The 18,179-nt window shown below is 39.5% G+C and overlaps 1 protein-coding gene across 1 annotated transcript; it reads right to left on the bottom strand.

The window, feature by feature from the left end:
• Positions 1-475: 475 nt before the first annotated feature.
• Positions 476-4,031, bottom strand: LOC148020281 (scarecrow-like protein 21). The gene is made up of 2 exons (XM_087700611.1): positions 2,015-4,031; positions 476-1,833 (listed from the first exon to the last, which is right to left on the bottom strand). Exons 1-2 carry the CDS (start codon positions 3,467-3,469, stop codon positions 1,141-1,143), a joined length of 2,148 nt encoding a protein of 715 aa, XP_087556737.1. The 5' UTR covers positions 3,470-4,031; the 3' UTR covers positions 476-1,140.
• Positions 4,032-18,179: the final 14,148 nt, after the last annotated feature.

The following is an 18,179-nucleotide window of genomic DNA, read 5'->3' on the forward strand; positions in this document are numbered from 1 at the left end:
TGACTGTATTCTTACAACATTGTATTTCAAGGTGGTTAAAAGTGCTTTTCACCTCAAGATTGTGCAATAGGGCCCACAAAACTACACGTGACATCGTACACTCAACCCATAGATTGGCTTTAAGAAATCAAAGTAGCAAGATTCAATTAAAGATGTTTGCTTATATAATTAGCATGCTTAAGGTTGAGAGCAATTTAGAAAATACTCACCAAAAAAAAAATGCTTGGTCACTAGCTTCCTCTCTCTCCATCCAACCCCATGACATGATTTTGGCCTCCCTAGTTGTTGAGTGACCTAGGCCCCCACATTTTGAGACAATGCTAGAATGATTATTCATTCCAACTGATGTTAGAATCACCATCCTTCCACCCGAATAATCAACTGACATTAGAATCACTATCCTTCCACCCATTTTCTCTGCTCACCATAGAGCATGGTTCTAATGTCCCAATATTGAGTTCATTATCATTCAAAAAACATCAATCAACTTAGGTTCCTTTCAAATCTTAGCAAACATCCTAAAAGGTATCAATTGACGACATAATTCTTGGTCTACACTACTAGATATTGTAGAAACTACCAGATATTGCATTTTCTACAATATAATTGAGGGTAGTTGGTGCCCAAAAGTCTAGGTGGGAGTACAAAGTTCCACTATTGAGCAATCGGACCAAGTGGCCTTACTATAGAAGGCCAGACCAAAACCTTGATAGAGCAGCCCAGCATTGGTTTTGAATATTGCAGTGGAATGTTATACTCTTGTTTGAAGCTCTATTGCAATGATGTTGCATGATATTATGAATGTGTACATGCCACTTTTGTGGTATGGATATGAGGATTTGGTGGGAGAAGCCTTTAAAATGTGTACAGAACTTCAAGATCTGCAAGGATCAGACCAAGCCTTGTTTTCTGTGGATGGGAGAAAACAAAGCTCCATAGATAGACCATCAATATATCTCTGTACATGAGAGCCACTTTCTTTTGTAGATCGAGTTAGGAGGTTCATAGCTTGACTTAAAAGGTAGGGTATTCACAAAATTGGCCTTTGTCAAAAAGCATGCAGTGTAGATACTTTAAGATTGAATGCTGCCATCAAATTTGGAGGCAAGGCAACCTGTCAAAGCTCACTGCTATGGAAAATCAATGCCAAGCCGAAGCCACAATGAGGCCCCTCTCTCTCCAATGAAGATGAAGCGCTCCCAACTCTTCCCTTAGCTTGTAATTGGAAGAGTAAGGCTGGAGCAGTTCCTTGATTTTATTATTGATGAAAGAGCTCAGTGGTAAGGGCTTAAAACCAGCCATGCTCATCCTGGCTCTCCATTTCCCAGCCAGCTCATACCTCTCTCTCCTCTCCGCTCCTTCACATGAGATGATGTTGAATATATGCCTTGCCAAGCAATGCTGCTCCACATTAAGACGGTCTTTGCTGTCCCGAGCTAAGGACAGATCTAGGGATTCAAAAACAGCCCCAAAGTAGCTCAGCGTTTCCACAAACCGAGGGTAGAAAGGTGCTGTGTTGGTGTTGGTGTCATGCTCAACAAGAGTAACCACTTTGGGCTTCATATCCTTGACCATCCGAAGCAATCTGTCTCGAGGGTTGCTTGTGCTTACACTCTCATCTGGCATATGATGCAGCTGAAACGCAAAGTTTACTGCCAATACCTCCCCAGGATTCTTGCTCTTCAGCATCCATGGCTCAATCTGGGAGGCATCCATTGGTATGGCCTTGAACTCAAAGGGCACCCTTGCTCTCTGAGCAATGTCTTTAAGCTTCCTTCCTATACCCTCCAGGCTTACTGGGGACTGAGAATCTGATATCCCTGTCAGCCGTACCTATCAATACACCCATGCCAATCAGTTATGTCCTTGTAAGGAGGAACATCCATCCAAAATTCCTTTTAAATTGCTTGAGATCCTGCCAGATACAATTACCCTATTTTTTTAAACTAATGTCACAATATGGAAACGATAACCAGTTGTTCAAAACAGAGAAAGTCTTGGATGCGAATTATACTTGAGGAGGACCACCAGGACGCTGAGAGAAGGCCCCAAGGAGAGCTTCCCATTGATTTCCCTGGCCAATGTCAAAGTCAATAATATGAACATGAGGCTCATTTCTGAAGGCCTCAGCTATAGCCCCATTGGCTGCCATGTAGCCAAATTTAAAGAAGGGGCACCAAACATACAAACCCTCTGATGCCTTGAGAAGCTCTGCAGGAGAAGGCTCCTCCAACCTCAGATTGAAATTAACCTCCAGGCCATCTGTGTCTGTCTGTGCGTGCAGTCGCTTCACTCGAGCAGCTAGGCCACCTGCCATGTAAGCTCCTAGCCGCTGCATCGAATCACCATACAAAGAGACAGATTGTTGCAATGAGGCCAATGTGTTCATGGCCTGGCCTAGTTCACCTTCATTTATTGCATTTGCACAGCAGAGCAACATATCCCTGACATCTTGAGGAGATGTTGTCCTACATGAATCAGCCTGCACAGCTGGTATAACATGATTCGAGTTGCTAGCATTGCACAATACAACAGATTGCTCCTCTGTCTTAGAGGGCAAGGGGAAAGAGCTTTCAAAGTCCTCAAATGCAGGCCAGTCACGTTCCAAGAGAGAAGGAAGACCATGTTCCATTGATGATGGTAGTGCAAATGATGATGATGATGATGATGATGTCAATGACAAGGATGATGATGCGACTGCTCCTGTTGATGATAATAATGACGAAGATGGTGATGATGATGATGTTGATAATAATGATGGCAACAACAATGGCGATGACGATTTGTTTAACTCCTCATGCGAGCCAGGAGCTGTGCTGCTGATATATGAATCATCACCTAGGAGCTCCCAAGCAAGGTCGTGCAGGGTGCGCCTAAGGCGCTTAGACTGATCACTCATCGGGCCATTGTCATCATCAGTTTCTATCCTCGTTGTGAGGCTGCTGTTTCTCTTAGTGGGCTGTACGGTGCTCGGGCCACAGACAATGGGCAAGCCAGGCATCCAAGGAGGTTCACGCCTTGGGAGGGGCGGCTGTGGCCACAAAGGACCCTGATGGCCGGCGGAGGCGTGATATAACAATGACTGGATGCTCTGAGCCAGGTGTGGCTGGACGCTCTGTGCACATGGCTCCATGTTGTAAGGGGCGAGGGAGGCGGTGCTGATGGTGGAGCTGGGCAAGGCAACAGGGGAGGCCTCGGCGGCACGAGCGGCCATGGTTGCAGAGGTGACGGCTGTGGTCGGGGGCGGGGTCGGCGATTGGAGCTTGAGGAAGGCGAGGGCATGGTAGCTATCAGAGGAGGAGGAAGAAGAAAGGGGCAGGGGAGGGACTAAGAGGGGGGCCACAGGGGAGGGGGAATTAGAAGAGGGGGGGAGGGATGCAGCCGCTGGGGATGGATTGGCAGCAGAGAAAGACAGTCGCGGCTGATAGAACTTGCCATTCTGATGATGGTGGCGATTATGATGATTCATGGTGGCGTGGCTGTGTATTTACCTAGGTGTGTTCTGCGGAGGCCGGAGGAAGGAAAGGAATTGACACATGCGAGTCCGATGATTGATGAGAGAGAGAGAGAAAGAGAGAGAGAGAGAGAGAGAGAGACTGAGACAGTGGGGGCTCTCTGTATGTGTGTGTGTGTCTGTGGAGGAGGGGGGTGGGGGGGGCGAGGGGATCAGGTGCGAATGAACATTGAATCCTTCATTCAATGGTCTGACACCACGGCCTCTGACGAATCCAAAAGCACAGCTATGTCGGCCTTGTCCTCCGATCGTCTGTGTCTCTCCAGACTCCCTCTCTGCCTGTCGTGCGATCCTGTTGTTCTTCTTATTAGATGATCAATTACACCGGTTCTTTTATAACTCTGGCTAATGCCTGTACTCCGCGTTGATCCACGCGCCTCGCCTCTCCTCTCGAGTCTCCATCGCGTCCTGCCGCTCGCGGCTCCTCTCTTTTTTTCCCTCTGCACAGCTAATGCACATTGCAACAGTGCATGCTCACTTGACCAACATGCGCTGGCTGTGAGAGAGCGCAAACGTTTTGTGGTAAGCGAAGGTCGGTAGCATATTGTGCGTCATTGTGAGGCATTTCAACTCAAAAAGGAGACTCATGCCTAGGACTCTTTGTAAGCTTGCAGGTAAGAGCACAATCACACAATATTTTTCCTCGAACGATGAAATTCTCTGAGAGGACTCTTCGTAAGCTTGCAGGTAAGAGCACGATCACACAATGTTTCTCCTCGAACGATGAAACTCTCTCACAGGACCATTAGAGGAGGCAACCCAAACTTCTCCTATAATATTGAACGAGGCATGAAGGCTTGTGCTCCCTCGGTGCCAAGACTAGGCAAGCAGCCAAGTGGAGGGGCCCCTTCGTGGGCACCTAGGCGATGAGCCCCGGAAAGGTTTTGCAGGGGGTCCCTTTGTGGGCAGGCAAGTGGCAACAACGGGCCCTAGAAAGGTTTTGCAGGGGGGCTCTGCGTGCGCCATGTGGCCCCCCCGCAAAACCTCTCCTTAATAAATAGTAAATACAAGTGTGTTGCACTCGCAATATCCTGATGGGACTGATGTCACCTTGTCGCACTAAAGAGCAATGTGGGAAGTGGCAACGTGATAAACCTAAGCTCAAAATTGGGGGATGGGGAGGGTTTCATCTAGCATAGATGTAGTGTGTGTATGTGACATGATTATCTAAGGAATGCAAGAATCCACTTGGAAGGCTAGAGATTTCCATAACTTTGCTACCAGATATTCTAACCAAGACCATTGAGTGCAACGACATATTTCGATGACCCCCAATCATTGTCGCACTAAAGAGCAATGTGGGAAGTGGGAATGTGATAAACCTAAGCTCAAAATTCGGGGGTGGGAAGTGTGTTTGTCACACTAAAGAGCAACGTGGGAAGTGGCAATGTGATAAACCTAAGCTCAAAATTGGGGGTTGGGGAGGGTTTCATCTAGCATAGATGCAATGTGTGTATATGAAGTGATTATCTAAGGAATGCAAGAATCAACTTGGAAGGCTAGAGATTTCGATAACTTTGCTACCAGCTACTCTAAGCAAGACCATTGAGTGCAACAACATATTTCGATGAACCCCAATCCTTTTTCTTCTCCCTACAAAACCAACATGGGGCAACCCAATTCTTATTATTATGAGTTTAAACAATGGACCTTGTAGCCACTTCAAGCCCGTCTAACCATTTTTTTAATCAAGGGTGGTGGTTGTTTTTCACAACCACATGGAGCCCACCACACAAACCTCAAGCAACAATTGAGCTAAGCCTAGGTGGGAACATTCAGTTCAGAGACAACACAAAACAAACTAGTCTCACGAAGGAAGTTAAGGGTCTACAAATGGAATCTTCTTGGAAAGGGTTAGAGCCATAAACACCGTGAAAAGCACACCCCTTTGTGGAACTAATGGCCCCTAAAGTGCAAATCTTTATTATGAACAAAATTGTAGTGTTGCTTTAGTTGAAGAAATATATGGTCTTGCCCGAGTGGCACTAGTAGTCATTCCTTGGTGGAAGAAATCACCCTTTGGCATGATCTACAAAAATAAGAAGAGCCAAGGTTTGCAATCAATCTTGTGTAAGTGCATGCACATATGTGCGTGCGTGCACGTGCCCACACACACAGAGAATCGGTCTCATGTAAATGAGTAAGGATTCTTTGGGGGAATTTGAAAAATAGCAAAATAATAAAATCTCAAGAATAAATAAGTTACCCACCATTGAGGAAACACCATGAGGACAATATGGGGAATATGTGAAAGAGCAAAAAAGGATAAGAAGCTTAAGTACCAAAAATAAGTTACCACTCTTGAGAAAGCACCATGAAGAAAAAGCATGGACACCGAAAGGGACTTTTGGGCCCATTCTCTCTTTTCCTTAAATTAAGGAAACATGGAGTGGTGAGGTTGTCACCTATCTTCTTTTCGAATTTATCTAGTGACTTTTATGCCCAAAGTTGAGTGTTTATATTTTTCATTTTTAGAGTATGATTTTAAATGATAATTTTGTGTCAAAGTATGTATTTTTACAATAAATTCATGATTCATTTGTAATGTCATACCTTTAGTCCACCTTGCTACCCATATTTTGCGTTCACCCAAAACTAAAGTTAGACATACTTTTTCAAAAGTAATGTATAGTCCCAACCATGGTCAAAGAATGCATCCCCTCACAATTTTGAGTTGACCCAAAACTAAATTTTATAGGCATACTTCTTCAAACATAATATATAGCTCCAACCATGGCCAAAGAATGCATCCCCTTAGAGCTTTATGGACTCATATTTTGGTTTCACACATGGTCTCATTTTGTCTTTGAAGGTGTCATGCTCTCCAAGATCTCGGTTGTGGTGGGTTTTGGTGCTAAGGTTCTCATAGTAACCCAACTATAATGGGTATATCATAGAGGCCTTCCTCCTCAAACAAACAAGTCCATAGCATTTAGGCCTCAAAGACCAACATCTTCCCCAAAAATCAAAGCATTAGAAGTTCAAGTTTTGTGAAAAGGCCAAATCTTATAGAAGATAAGGCTTCAAACAACAAGTTTTGGCATAAATGTCAAATGCATGTTTCCGATGCCATATTCTATAAGAATACAAGGACATGGCTTTGAAGCATCTCTATATTACATAAATATTTTCATTGTAGCTAAGGAAATGCCCACATTGTGAAAATGATTCCAAATGGTACATGGCAATCATGCCCCAATCATCCATACAATTCCCAAACTAGGCTTAAAACTTTTCACTAATTTCCCCACTGACACAACATGCATGTGAAAAACTTCAATGCACCTTTGTCTCTTCAAAAAGATATATAAGATCACTTCCTAATATAGGATTTTTTGGGCTTGTTTAATAATGTCACTAAGTCCTAAAGGTGATGGCTTAGTGGTTAGCACTTGGACCCACAATTGTAAGGTTGTGGGTTCATGTCTAATTGTGTAAATCACTCAGTTAGACACCTATATTCACATGGTGTATTTGTGTAAGTCTGAGTGCTTGCCCACTTGAACACTCGATTGGTTGTGGGTTCATGCCTCATTGGGCATATCACTTGGTTAGACACTATATTCACATTGTGTGTTTGTGTAAGCCTAAGCTCTTGCCCACTCAAGCACTTGATTAGTTATTCTCCTTGGTTGGCCTCACCAAAGAGGAGGGTCCCACTATAATCAAGCTCCTTTATTCACTTGGCTTACGAGTTATTCTATCTACAGATTAGTGAAATACCAATGTAGCTCTTGCCTACTCTCTTGACTAATATTTGGAGGGAAGGCACCCGCTCTTATGGTAGTTCCTAGTGTGTGTCTTATATCTAAAAAATCATAGAATGAGATAGGTGGAACTATTCTTCCTCCAATATTTTTGTACCAATATAGTTTCTTTTTCTGTTTATCATTTCACATCTACTAACAAATGTGTTGAATCCAAAATACAAGATTCTTATGTCTTTATCAATGTGTTCCTAGTCAAGTAATCTACTTCAACTTTTCCCAAAATATCACTATGTAAAATTGTGTTGACTTAATTTTGCTTCCTTTTACAAACAAATTTGTCAAAAGGATTGATCATCATTTATAGCATACTTTTGCTAGTTGGATAAGTAAACGTAAGCACGAAGTACTTTAGGTTAGTGTACTTACCTTAGGATGCTCAACTTTGACAATGTTGCTTTGGTGCACAGATCGGATGTTGGATGTATGCGTAGTGAATGCCAGAAGGTCCCAAGAACAAAGAACTCTACAAATCTTCATAATTTCAAGTACAAAGCAAAAGCAGATTTGCACGACATGAGACAAAAAGACAAATTGGGTGCAATCTCCCCCCATGCCTTGTGTGAGTGCTTCACAAGGCATGCATTTATAGATTTATTTATCTTCAAGCTAAAAAATAGCCCACTTTACAAATAGCATGCTTTTGCTTTTGCGTTTGCATTTGCCCAAATATAAAGTAAGATGTTTAGGCATCCAAAAGTCGGGCTGTGCCCAAATACAAATATCAAATAATGAAATATTTAACCGAGTGCCTACGCGCATACAAGATAATAAATTTTTTGTCAAGTGCTTAAATAAATATTGGCACCACGCCTTTAGTGATAAGGCATGTATCCATCAAGAATAGTAATTCTTCTAGACGTTTGGATTCACGCTATCACCCGGTGCTACCCAATGCCATTGTCGCCTGCTCTACACATCAACTGAAGAATTCACAATTGTTAGAAAATAATTAAATAAAACCCAACAAAAGTGAATATCTAGCAGTTTCTTCAGCTAGAAAATAATTAAATAGGTTGAAACTCTATCTTAACCTTCATATAATTCGAGTACGCACTCTAAACTCGTAAACGTCCATTAATTTAATATGTATTTTACGGAATCACCCACTATGGAATCACCCACATGCACATTAAATTAATTTGATGCCCGAAAAGGACAGGCGTCCCCGTCAACTTTTTGCACAAGGAATCCTCCTTGTGTACCAGCCTCGATAAATAAATAGTTTTACAAAATCCACCGAAAAACCTCACAGAATCCGCTATTGAATATGCCTCCTGGCATCATACCCCCGGGGTGGGATAGCAATTGTCCTCAATTACTATTAGCTCAATGTGGAGTCAGCAGTGAGGGGTAAGCACTTAGGTCATAGGCGTGTATCTATTGGGCCTCTTCAACATGATGATTTTTAAACTTAACCAAATATCTAGAATATCTACGGCTAGTTCTAGTGGTCATAAAGTCAGTGTCTAGAATACTTTCAGGTTCAAGGATTTCAATTTCTTCTTCTAACAAAGGAGGGTTTTCATAGACAGGGTGGACAGGTAATTGGCCTCTAAAAGGTCGTAACAAACTAATATGAAAAGTATTATGGATCTTCCAATGTCTGGGTAGTTCTAATTTAAATGCATTGTCATTGATATTGTGAATTATTTTGAAAGGTCCATAAAACCTAGGTGCTAATTTAATAACAGTGTGTTTCTCAACACTTTTCAATCTTCTCTTTTCAATGCATAACCAAACATAATCACCAATATTGAAACTCATGGCCTGTCTTTTCTTATTAGCTTGTTTAGTGTATGATTGCTGGGCTTTCGCAATCATATCTTTAACTTGAGCAAAAATAGTAGCATGCATATTGGCAATATCATCAACAGCTTTAACTTTATTCGACAATGATGTGACAGGTGTAAGCAATCTATGTCCATAAATGATTTCAAAGGGTGCTTTATGAGTAGTTGTGTGTGGTATATTATTGTATGCAAATTGAAGTAGATGTAATTGTGTGTCCCATGTTTGTGGTTTTGAAATTGTGTATGCACTCAAAAAATCTAGAATTGTACTATTAGTAGCTTCTATTTTCCGATTGGTTTCATAATGGGATGCAAATGAGAAATCAATCTTAGTACCCAAATTAGCAAACAAAGTAGTCCAAAAATTATTACAAAATCTAGAATCATGATCAGAAATAATAACTTTTGGTAAACCATGATTAGTGAAAACAGTCTTCAAAAACAATTGTGCAGCTTGAGATGGAGTTCATGTTTTCTTGCATGGTAGAAAATATGTTTATTTACTAAGTCGATCTACTATAGTCCAAATCATATCACGATTAGCTTGTGCATTAGGCAAACCAATTATAAAATCCATTGAAATATATTCCCATGGATGGGTCAAGAATTGGTAAAGGCATTAACAAGCCATATTGCTTACCATGGTGTCGCTTGACTCTTTGACAAATTAAACACTCAAAAACAAGTTTAGAAAAATCAGATTCCATTTGCGGCCAATAAAAATCTTCAAGCAATGTTCTTAAAGTGGAAATAATACCTCTATGACCTTGATATGGAGAACAATGAATTTCATGCAACACAAATGATCTAAATTGAAAAGTAATACACAATCTTTTCTCATAAAACATAAATCCATCAAAATAAGTCAAAGAATCAATTAGAATCCAGTTATTAGCAACTAATTTGTTCCAATCAGTTTGAAAACTTGGGTCATGGTCATAGCTATCCTTCATAGGAGTAAGGGAATCAAAGGATAGAATGGAAATATTATGGATACTTGGTCTTCTACTCAATGCATTGGCAATAACATTTTCTCTTCCTAGTTGATATTGAATAAGTGGATGAAAACTTTGAATGAAAGTAGCCCATTTAATATGGCGGTCAAGAATTTGTGGCTGACTAAGGAGATGTTTGATACTTTGCTGGTCAGTTTTAATCATAAATTTGGATCCCATGAGATAGTGTTTCCATTGACGTAAGGCTTGAACTACAACTAACAATTATTTATCATAGGTGGAATACTTCAACTCAGAAGGTTTAAGTTTGCAACTAGAATAGGCTACGGGATGTGAATCTTGCATGAGAACATCTCCTATTCCTGATCTGCTAGCATCAGTGACTACTAGGAATAATGGTCGACTAAAATTAGGTAATTGCAAGACATGTGTATGTGTTAAAGCATGTATCAATAAATCAAAAGACTTTTGCTGATTGTTAGTCCAACGATACACAACACCTTTCTTTAACAATTTCGTCAAGTAATGAAAAATTTCTCACAAATTTTTTATAAAAGCTGGCAAGGCCTAAGAAAGAATGTAACTCATGCACATTTTTAGGGATTGGCCAATTCAAAATTGCCTCTATCTTTTTAGGATCAATGCGAATACTATCAGAAGAAACAATGTAACCTAAGTATTCAATCTGAGTTTGGAAAAATTCACTCTTATCAAAGTTAGCATACAATTGATTCTCTTTCAACAATTTGAAAACTAAAGATAGATGTTCACAATCCTCATTCTCATCCTTACTGAAAACCAAAATATCATCAAAGAAAACAATCACACAAATCTGATACTTCAAAAATATACCATTCATCATACGACTAAATATAGCTGGTGCATTGGTGAAATCGAAAGGCATAATAAGAAATTCATAATGACTAAACCGAGTTCTAAATATAGTCTTAAAAATATTAGATGTATCCATCCATACTTGATGATATCTAGACTTGAGATCTATCTTGCTAAAAACAGTGGCCCCTTGTGGTTTATCCATGAGGTCGTCTACCCTAGGGATCGGATATCTATTTTTAACAATGATTTTGTTTAGGGCACAATAGTCAATGCACATCTTATAGGTATTATTTTTCTTCTTAACTAATAGGACAGGTGCACCAAATGGAGAACTACTGGGCCTAATGAGTCCTCGATTCAACAGTTCCTCAACTTGTGTTTGTATTTCTTTTTGTTTAATATGATTATGTCTATAAGGTGCTTTACATGGTTGTTGAGAACCTGGGATTAAATCTATTTTATGGTCTTCAGGACTTCAGGACGTGTAGGTGGTAAATCAACAGCAAAACAATCTTTAAATTGTGAAAGAAATTGTGCCTAGGATGCATCTTATTTTCCTTAGCTTCAATTTCATTCACCCATACTAAATATGATTTACTACCTTTTCTCAATGTACATTTAGCCTGTATGTGACTAAGCAGTGGAAAATTATCAAAAGTGTGTGATTCATGTAATGTGATTTGGCTTCCGTTAAAATGAAATTTCATGGAATGTGTGGAATAATCTATGTCATGGTTATATTTGTGACGCCAAGGCATTCCTAAAATAATATCACTAACTTGCAAAGGCACAACCAAGAAATTTCTACGCTCAACATAATCACCGATTTGAATCTCTAAATCATGCACTTCTTGTGTATCATTGTATCTAGTGTCTAAGAATGTAGCCTTTATGCGATAATGAGTTGGAATAGTAGATGAATTCAATTATTTTACCAACTTTGCGGAAATAAAATCATGCGTGCTTCCATCATCATACAAAACAATCTTTTCTTGACCATGCACAAAACATTTCATTGTTAATAACGAATGAGGGTTTGGCATATCTAGTAAAGTATCTGAAGCATCATCGATATCATCATCATCTTCAATGAAGTTTGGCATATCTTCATGCTCCTCGTCATCAGTTGCACCCAAGTGATTGATTTAAAGAGCTTGCTTCTTGGATTGATAGTTTACTACTAATTGTCCATGCTGATAACACTTGTAGCAAACCATAAGCTTTGCTTTGGAGACATTGTTGGTAAGGGCTAGAAGTTTGGGTATATTGGGATTTGGCTAAAGGGAAGGCTTAGGGTTTGAATTAGCAGTTGATGGTAAAGTATGAGGTCTAGTCCAAGGTTTATGGAAAGAAGAAGGAGCAAAGCGATTTTGATTGAATTTTTAGAAGTTAGAATTGAATTGCTTTGTACCAAAGTTATTGTTAACCGAAAATTGTTGCGGTCACATTTCTCATCTACGAATTTTATCCTTCGCATTATGTGCTAAAGAAATCGCATCCTCCAAAGTCTTTGGCTTGAACATATTCACTTCCGCATAGAAGTGACCAAGTAAACCAGACATGTACTTGCGCTTTGTGGGTCCCCTCATAAACATCTTCAAGTATTCGAAGTTGAAGTAAGGCATTCCAAAAACGCTCAATGTATTGCAGGATGGATTCACAATCTCTTTGTTGTAGGAGATCCCATTGTTTGATAGCTTTCTCATGGAATTGAGGTGAAAGGAAATTCTACAAAAATTTCTTTTGAAAGGCTTCCCAAGTAGAGGGACAATCAACACTCTTGCGGACAACAGTCCACCATAATGATGCTCTATTTTCTAGATGGTTAGTGATGCATTTAAGTTTATCTTTTTCAACATATTGCTTTTCATGAAAATAGTCGTCAAACTAACTAATGAAAGCAAGAACAATATTTCCATCACGTTGCCCACAAAAAGTGCAGAATTTAAAATTTCTTTACTTATCTTCGCCTCTTTCCTAGGAGCCTATGCATCGAATGTTGCATCAATAGTATGTTGAATGACATCTTCAGGTTGCACTCTGTATTGCTCGACAGTGGATTGTTGAAGTGCAGCCAATTGTGCTTGCAAGTTTTGATGTTCCCTTCGCTCTTCTTGAAGTTGCATCATGATTAGATCCAATTTCTGTTCCATAGTCAGCTTTGGCAAATCACCTTCGCCCATAAAATCATCCATGTTATGATCCGACATCTTGCAAAAATCTCAAACAACCTCACACACTCAAAATCTCGTTAGAAGAATGAGCATAGCTCAAATTTGGGTTTAAAAGGCTTGCTTTTCTCGGGTACGGCAATTGAAAACGGTGTCCTTCCAAAAAAAAAAGCCTTCCACATAGATTGCGCGTGACAACGTACTTACTGTAAATTCGTTTAGCCAAGTTGCAGATGGGAACAAGGGCTTACTGAGACTGCAGAACCAATTCAGGAGTATCACAATAGGAACACATGCTATGTAAAAGATTTGTAGTTAAGCTTTAAGCTTATATTAAACTTAATAGCTTAAGCTTTTAAAAAGCTTAATTGTTTGGAATGATCCGCACAGGATGACGACATGTGTTTGTGGGAATCGATGTCATCGAGTACATACTTCTGCCACGATTCGTCAATTTTGAAGAGCTTGTGCTCCCTTTAAGCTTTTCAAGATTATATAAACTCAAACTTGATAAACTCTTGTTTGCTTCTCTGTGAGAAAAAACAACTTGTGAAAGAAACTTCATGAGTGGTCCTCCACCTCCTGCACATGGTCCATCACGATCAGAGGGTACAACAGGAGGTTCTTCATCACAAGGAACACGCCTATGTTGTCAGTTTGTCGCGAGACAACCTGTAGAGCCCATTCATTCCAGGAGCTTTGCCTTTGCGGGAGATGGCAAGCAACTTGAAGCTCTTGATCTCAGCTCCACTTTGATATCACTGGTGCACAGATTCGATGCTGGATACATGCGTAGTGAATGTTATAAGGTCCCCAAGAACAAAGAACTCTACAAATTTTCATAATTTCAAGTACAAAGCAAAAGAAGATTTGCACGACATGAGACAAAAAGACAATTTGGGTGCAATCTCCCCCCATACCTTGTGTGACCACTTCACAAGGCATGTATTTATAGATTTATTTATCTTCAAGCTCAAAAATAGCCCTCTTTACAAATAGCATGCTTTTGCTTTTGCATTTGCATTTGTCCAAATATAAAGTAAGGCGTTTGGGCGTCCAAAAGTTGGGCTGTGGCTAAATACAAATATCAAATAATGAAATATTTAACTGAGCACCTATGCACATATAATATAATAAATATTTTTTCAAGCACTTTAATAAATAAGTGCACTTAAATAAATATTGGTGCCATGCCTTTAGTGAAGGCACGCATCCATAAAAAAATAGTAATTCTTCTAGGCATTTGGATTCACACCATCACCCCGTGCTACCCAACGCCACCGCTGCCTGCTCTACACATCAATAGAAGCATTCACAATTGTTAGAAAATAATTAAATAAAACCCAACAAAAGTGAATACCTAGTAGTATTTAGCTGCAAAATAATTAAATAGGTTGGAACTTTGTCCTAACCTTAATTTAATTCGAGTGCACACTCTAAACTCATAAACGTCCATTAATTTAATATGTATTTTATGAAATCACCCGCTATGGAATCACCCACGTGCACACTAAATTAATCTAACGCTTGAAAAGGATAGGCGTCCCCGTCAACTTCTCGCACAAGGAATCCTCCTTGTGTACGAGCCCAAGCAAATAAATAGTTTTACGGAATCCACCGAAAAACCTCACGGAATTCACCATGGTCACAAAATCCACTGTGAAATATGCCTCCTGGCATCACATCCAACTACCACATGTACATCCATTAGTACCCTGCAACCAGTTCAGTCCAGTTTATCTAAACATGTTGCAGACATCAATTCACAAATGAGAGTCCCAAAAACTTCCAATCAAGTAGTATAAGTATGCTACTATTCAAACATGACAGTTTCAATCCAAGAGTTTATAGCAGTAAAATCTCTACATTAACCAGGGTATTAAGCTCATAAACATGTCAAAAATGTCCAAACATATGTCATAACATCTAGGAATAGTAGCATTGCATGTAGACAGCATTAACTACACAATGAACATGTAGATATGCATCAACGTCTAGTGACAAACACAATCTGTAAAATAACAAGTAATATAAACTCAACACAAACCAAAGTGTTCTCAACTCAAAACACCTTCAAATCATGGTAGATATGTGCAAATGCATCTAGGAGTCAATGGATAGCCATAGAAGTATCACTACTTATCTAGTCTTCAAGCAACAATCGCTCAATGCTCAGTTTATCCCACAACTCATGTGACAAGATCCAAGCATTTGCAAGTACCAACCAAGCTTTAATATGCTCTAAGATTTTGAGTGCAATTTGTCAAGCTTCCAGGATAGATTTTAGCCTATAAACAAATTTCAAAAGTGAGCTTCACGTTCTTATACCAATGTACCAAGCATACATAAATGAGGCTACACTAGTTGCCAACTATCCACCTGATATTGGACATGCCAAAGTCATGCAATGATTGGCTGAAATCCTCTAATCATGTCAACCATAAAGAAAGCACAAATTCCCAGCTCCACAATAATTTCTAAAGACCGTGTGGCTACTATTAATGATCTTCTAAGTGACGAGCTTCAAGTGGTACTAAATAATGCCAAGTATGTCAGCACATTGGTCATGGTAGCCACTTGCTAATGCTGCCTATTCAACCCCTAGAAAAATAGGTGCAATCCAAGCCAGATCATATTGATTTGCTGATGAAGGTGCTAGTGTTGTTTAGCTCCTTCACATGTTCAATGATCCCTCCTTCCAAGCCTCAATAAACTCTATCAAGTATAGACATTAAGAGCACTAATACATACCATTCCAAGTGCAGATTAAGTTTTCATCAATGCAGTTCCACAAGGTTTCTTCTTCAAGTTGCAAGTCAAGGTCACTCTTCGGCTTCTGCTCACTACCACACAAGGCCTTCCTACTCTAATACCATGTTCAAGTTGCAAATGTATAGAGAGAGAGACAAGAAGTGAGGCAAGTTCAAAGAGTAAAGTGCTCTCAATAGTATTCTTCATTATTCATTGAGTAACCCACTTACTACACACAACTACAATAGAGTTGAAAGCACAATGCTAACCTAACCATAATCCTAACTAGGGTTAGATCTTGACTCATTTATTGAGGCACACATGACATCTAGCTAACCTATAGCTAGACAACAAGTTGGATAGATGAGCTTGATTCTTCACAACAAATAACTTGATCTCTACTCGTTAGCTCAATGACTTGGGGTATTCCATTACCTTTGATAGTCACTCATGGGTAGTCTACAAGGGCTTGCTTGTGGTAGCTAGAGGAGCCAAATGTGGAACCTTGTATCCTCTTCATGTATCCAATATAAAAGATTATGTAATTGTAGTAATTGAGAAACCAAGTGTATATTCGTGTCATTGTCAGTTAGGTCACATGTCTAAGAAAGGAATGGAAATGCTTTCTTGTTTGGGTTACTTGCTAGCTTTTTATTTTGTTGATTTTTCTATATGTGAGCATTGCATATATGGTAAACATGGTTTTTCAACCCAAAGAATCTCTTATACATGAAAAAAAGTTGATTTAATACACAATGATATATGCGGGCCTATGCCTACAAGGTCCTTAGGGAGGAGTCCTACTTTATCATGTTTATTGTTGATGATATGACTAGAAAAGTGTGGCATTTTCTTATGGTAGATGATGCATTGTCTTATATCCATAAATGTTTGGCACTTGCAAAAAATAATCTACAAAGGGACTAAAGTATCTTAGGATTGATAATTGTGTAGAAAATATCTCTCACGAATTTAGAAACTTTTGCGAAGTGCATGGCATCAAGAGTGAGCTCACTGCACCTAGTAATCTAGCATAAAATGGTGTAGGAAAATGCATAAATAGGACAGTTAATGAATGGTGTTAAGTATGCTTTCAAATTTTAGTCTTAATCAAGGTTTTTGGGTTGAAGCCATGGCGATGGCTATACATTCAGCAAATAGGTCACCAAATACTACACTAGATGGTGGTATTCCTAAGGAGGCTTGGATAGGTAAGAAACCCTCATATGATAATTTAAGAGTGTTTAGATGTGAAGCTTATGTGCATGTGCCAAAAGAGAAGTGCAGTAAGTTGAAGGCTAAGTCAAGAAAATGAATCTTTATAGGCTATGGATAGATTGGAAAAATGGGTTATTACCTTTGGGATCCAAAAGCTAGGAAGATCATATGTATGTGGTCTTTAATGAGAAAAGGATACATGACATCCCTTGAAGAAAGTAGAAACAAGAATGATTACTTCCCAAGATGCATTGCCACTTGTTGTATCTCCAAAAAGGAAAAATGACAGTGCACCAAGTGCGTGGAGAGAGGGGTCAAGTCGTACTTCTACAAGTGAGCAAGAAGAAGGTAGATTTGTTGAGCAATAGGTTGAGAGCCCGATGGTGTCTCATGAGGAAAGAGTGGAGGCTGAAATATGCAAAGATAAATAAGAAGAAGATTAACAAAGGAGATATTGTGGTGATATATAATTTAAAGCTTGACTATATGTTTCAGACCAAGTTGTAATGCAAGTGGCAAAGGACACATAATGTTATTAGAAAGTTTATAAATGGTATATATCTCTTGTCAACTCTTTTGAGTGAGTAGCATAAGGATATAATTGAAAATTTGCCTTCTAGGGACACTACAACCAAATATCTCCCTTCATTCAATTGAGCATTCATGCTCAATATTGATGGTTGGCAAGATTATGTATCAAAAATAGGGACCCCTATGCATAATGTATAGGAGTCAAAGGGCCATGTAAAACTAGGGCCTACTCAATAAAGAGTGTGTCAAGTGGTGATGTGTTAGGATGAGAGAATAGGTGTCATGAATAGAATAGTTAGGACTTAAATGTGGTGGTATATAAGCCTGTTAGCCCCAAGTCAAGATGGCAAAAAATGGAGGAAAGGCAAAGGAAGATGGAGAAAGAGCAAAGACACGCAAGCGGCCTCTAAAGATGAACCCGGGCAAAAAGCACAACCTTAAAAGAAAAGGCGCAAAAAAAAAACTCAAAAAATCCTTGTAAAAGAGCGCCAGGCTCCCTCCTATGCCCATTGTAAAATATTAGATGGGTGTAGGCTAGAGACACGGGGCTAAAAGAGGAAAATGGAAAAGGACCTTGCCACAATGGCCGGTCATGTAAAAAAGGGATGGGTGCCCATGGGATTTTAGAGTTTGTATATATA

This window comes from Lygodium microphyllum, chromosome 19 (assembly GCF_053477565.2).
Source record: "Lygodium microphyllum isolate KBCC chromosome 19, Lygodium_microphyllum_v1.1.10, whole genome shotgun sequence".
NCBI classification, from domain to species: Eukaryota; Viridiplantae; Streptophyta; class Polypodiopsida; order Schizaeales; family Lygodiaceae; genus Lygodium; species Lygodium microphyllum.

Excerpts from the sequence above, each read along its gene's own strand:
- LOC148020281 (XM_087700611.1), bottom strand. The coding sequence starts at position 3,469 with ATGAATCATCATAATCGCCACCATCATCAGAATGGCAAGTTCTATCAG. Across the intron at positions 1,834-2,014 it reads GTCCTGGTGGTCCTCCTCAA|GTACGGCTGACAGGGATATC; the intron begins GTATAATTCGCA and ends GTGTATTGATAG.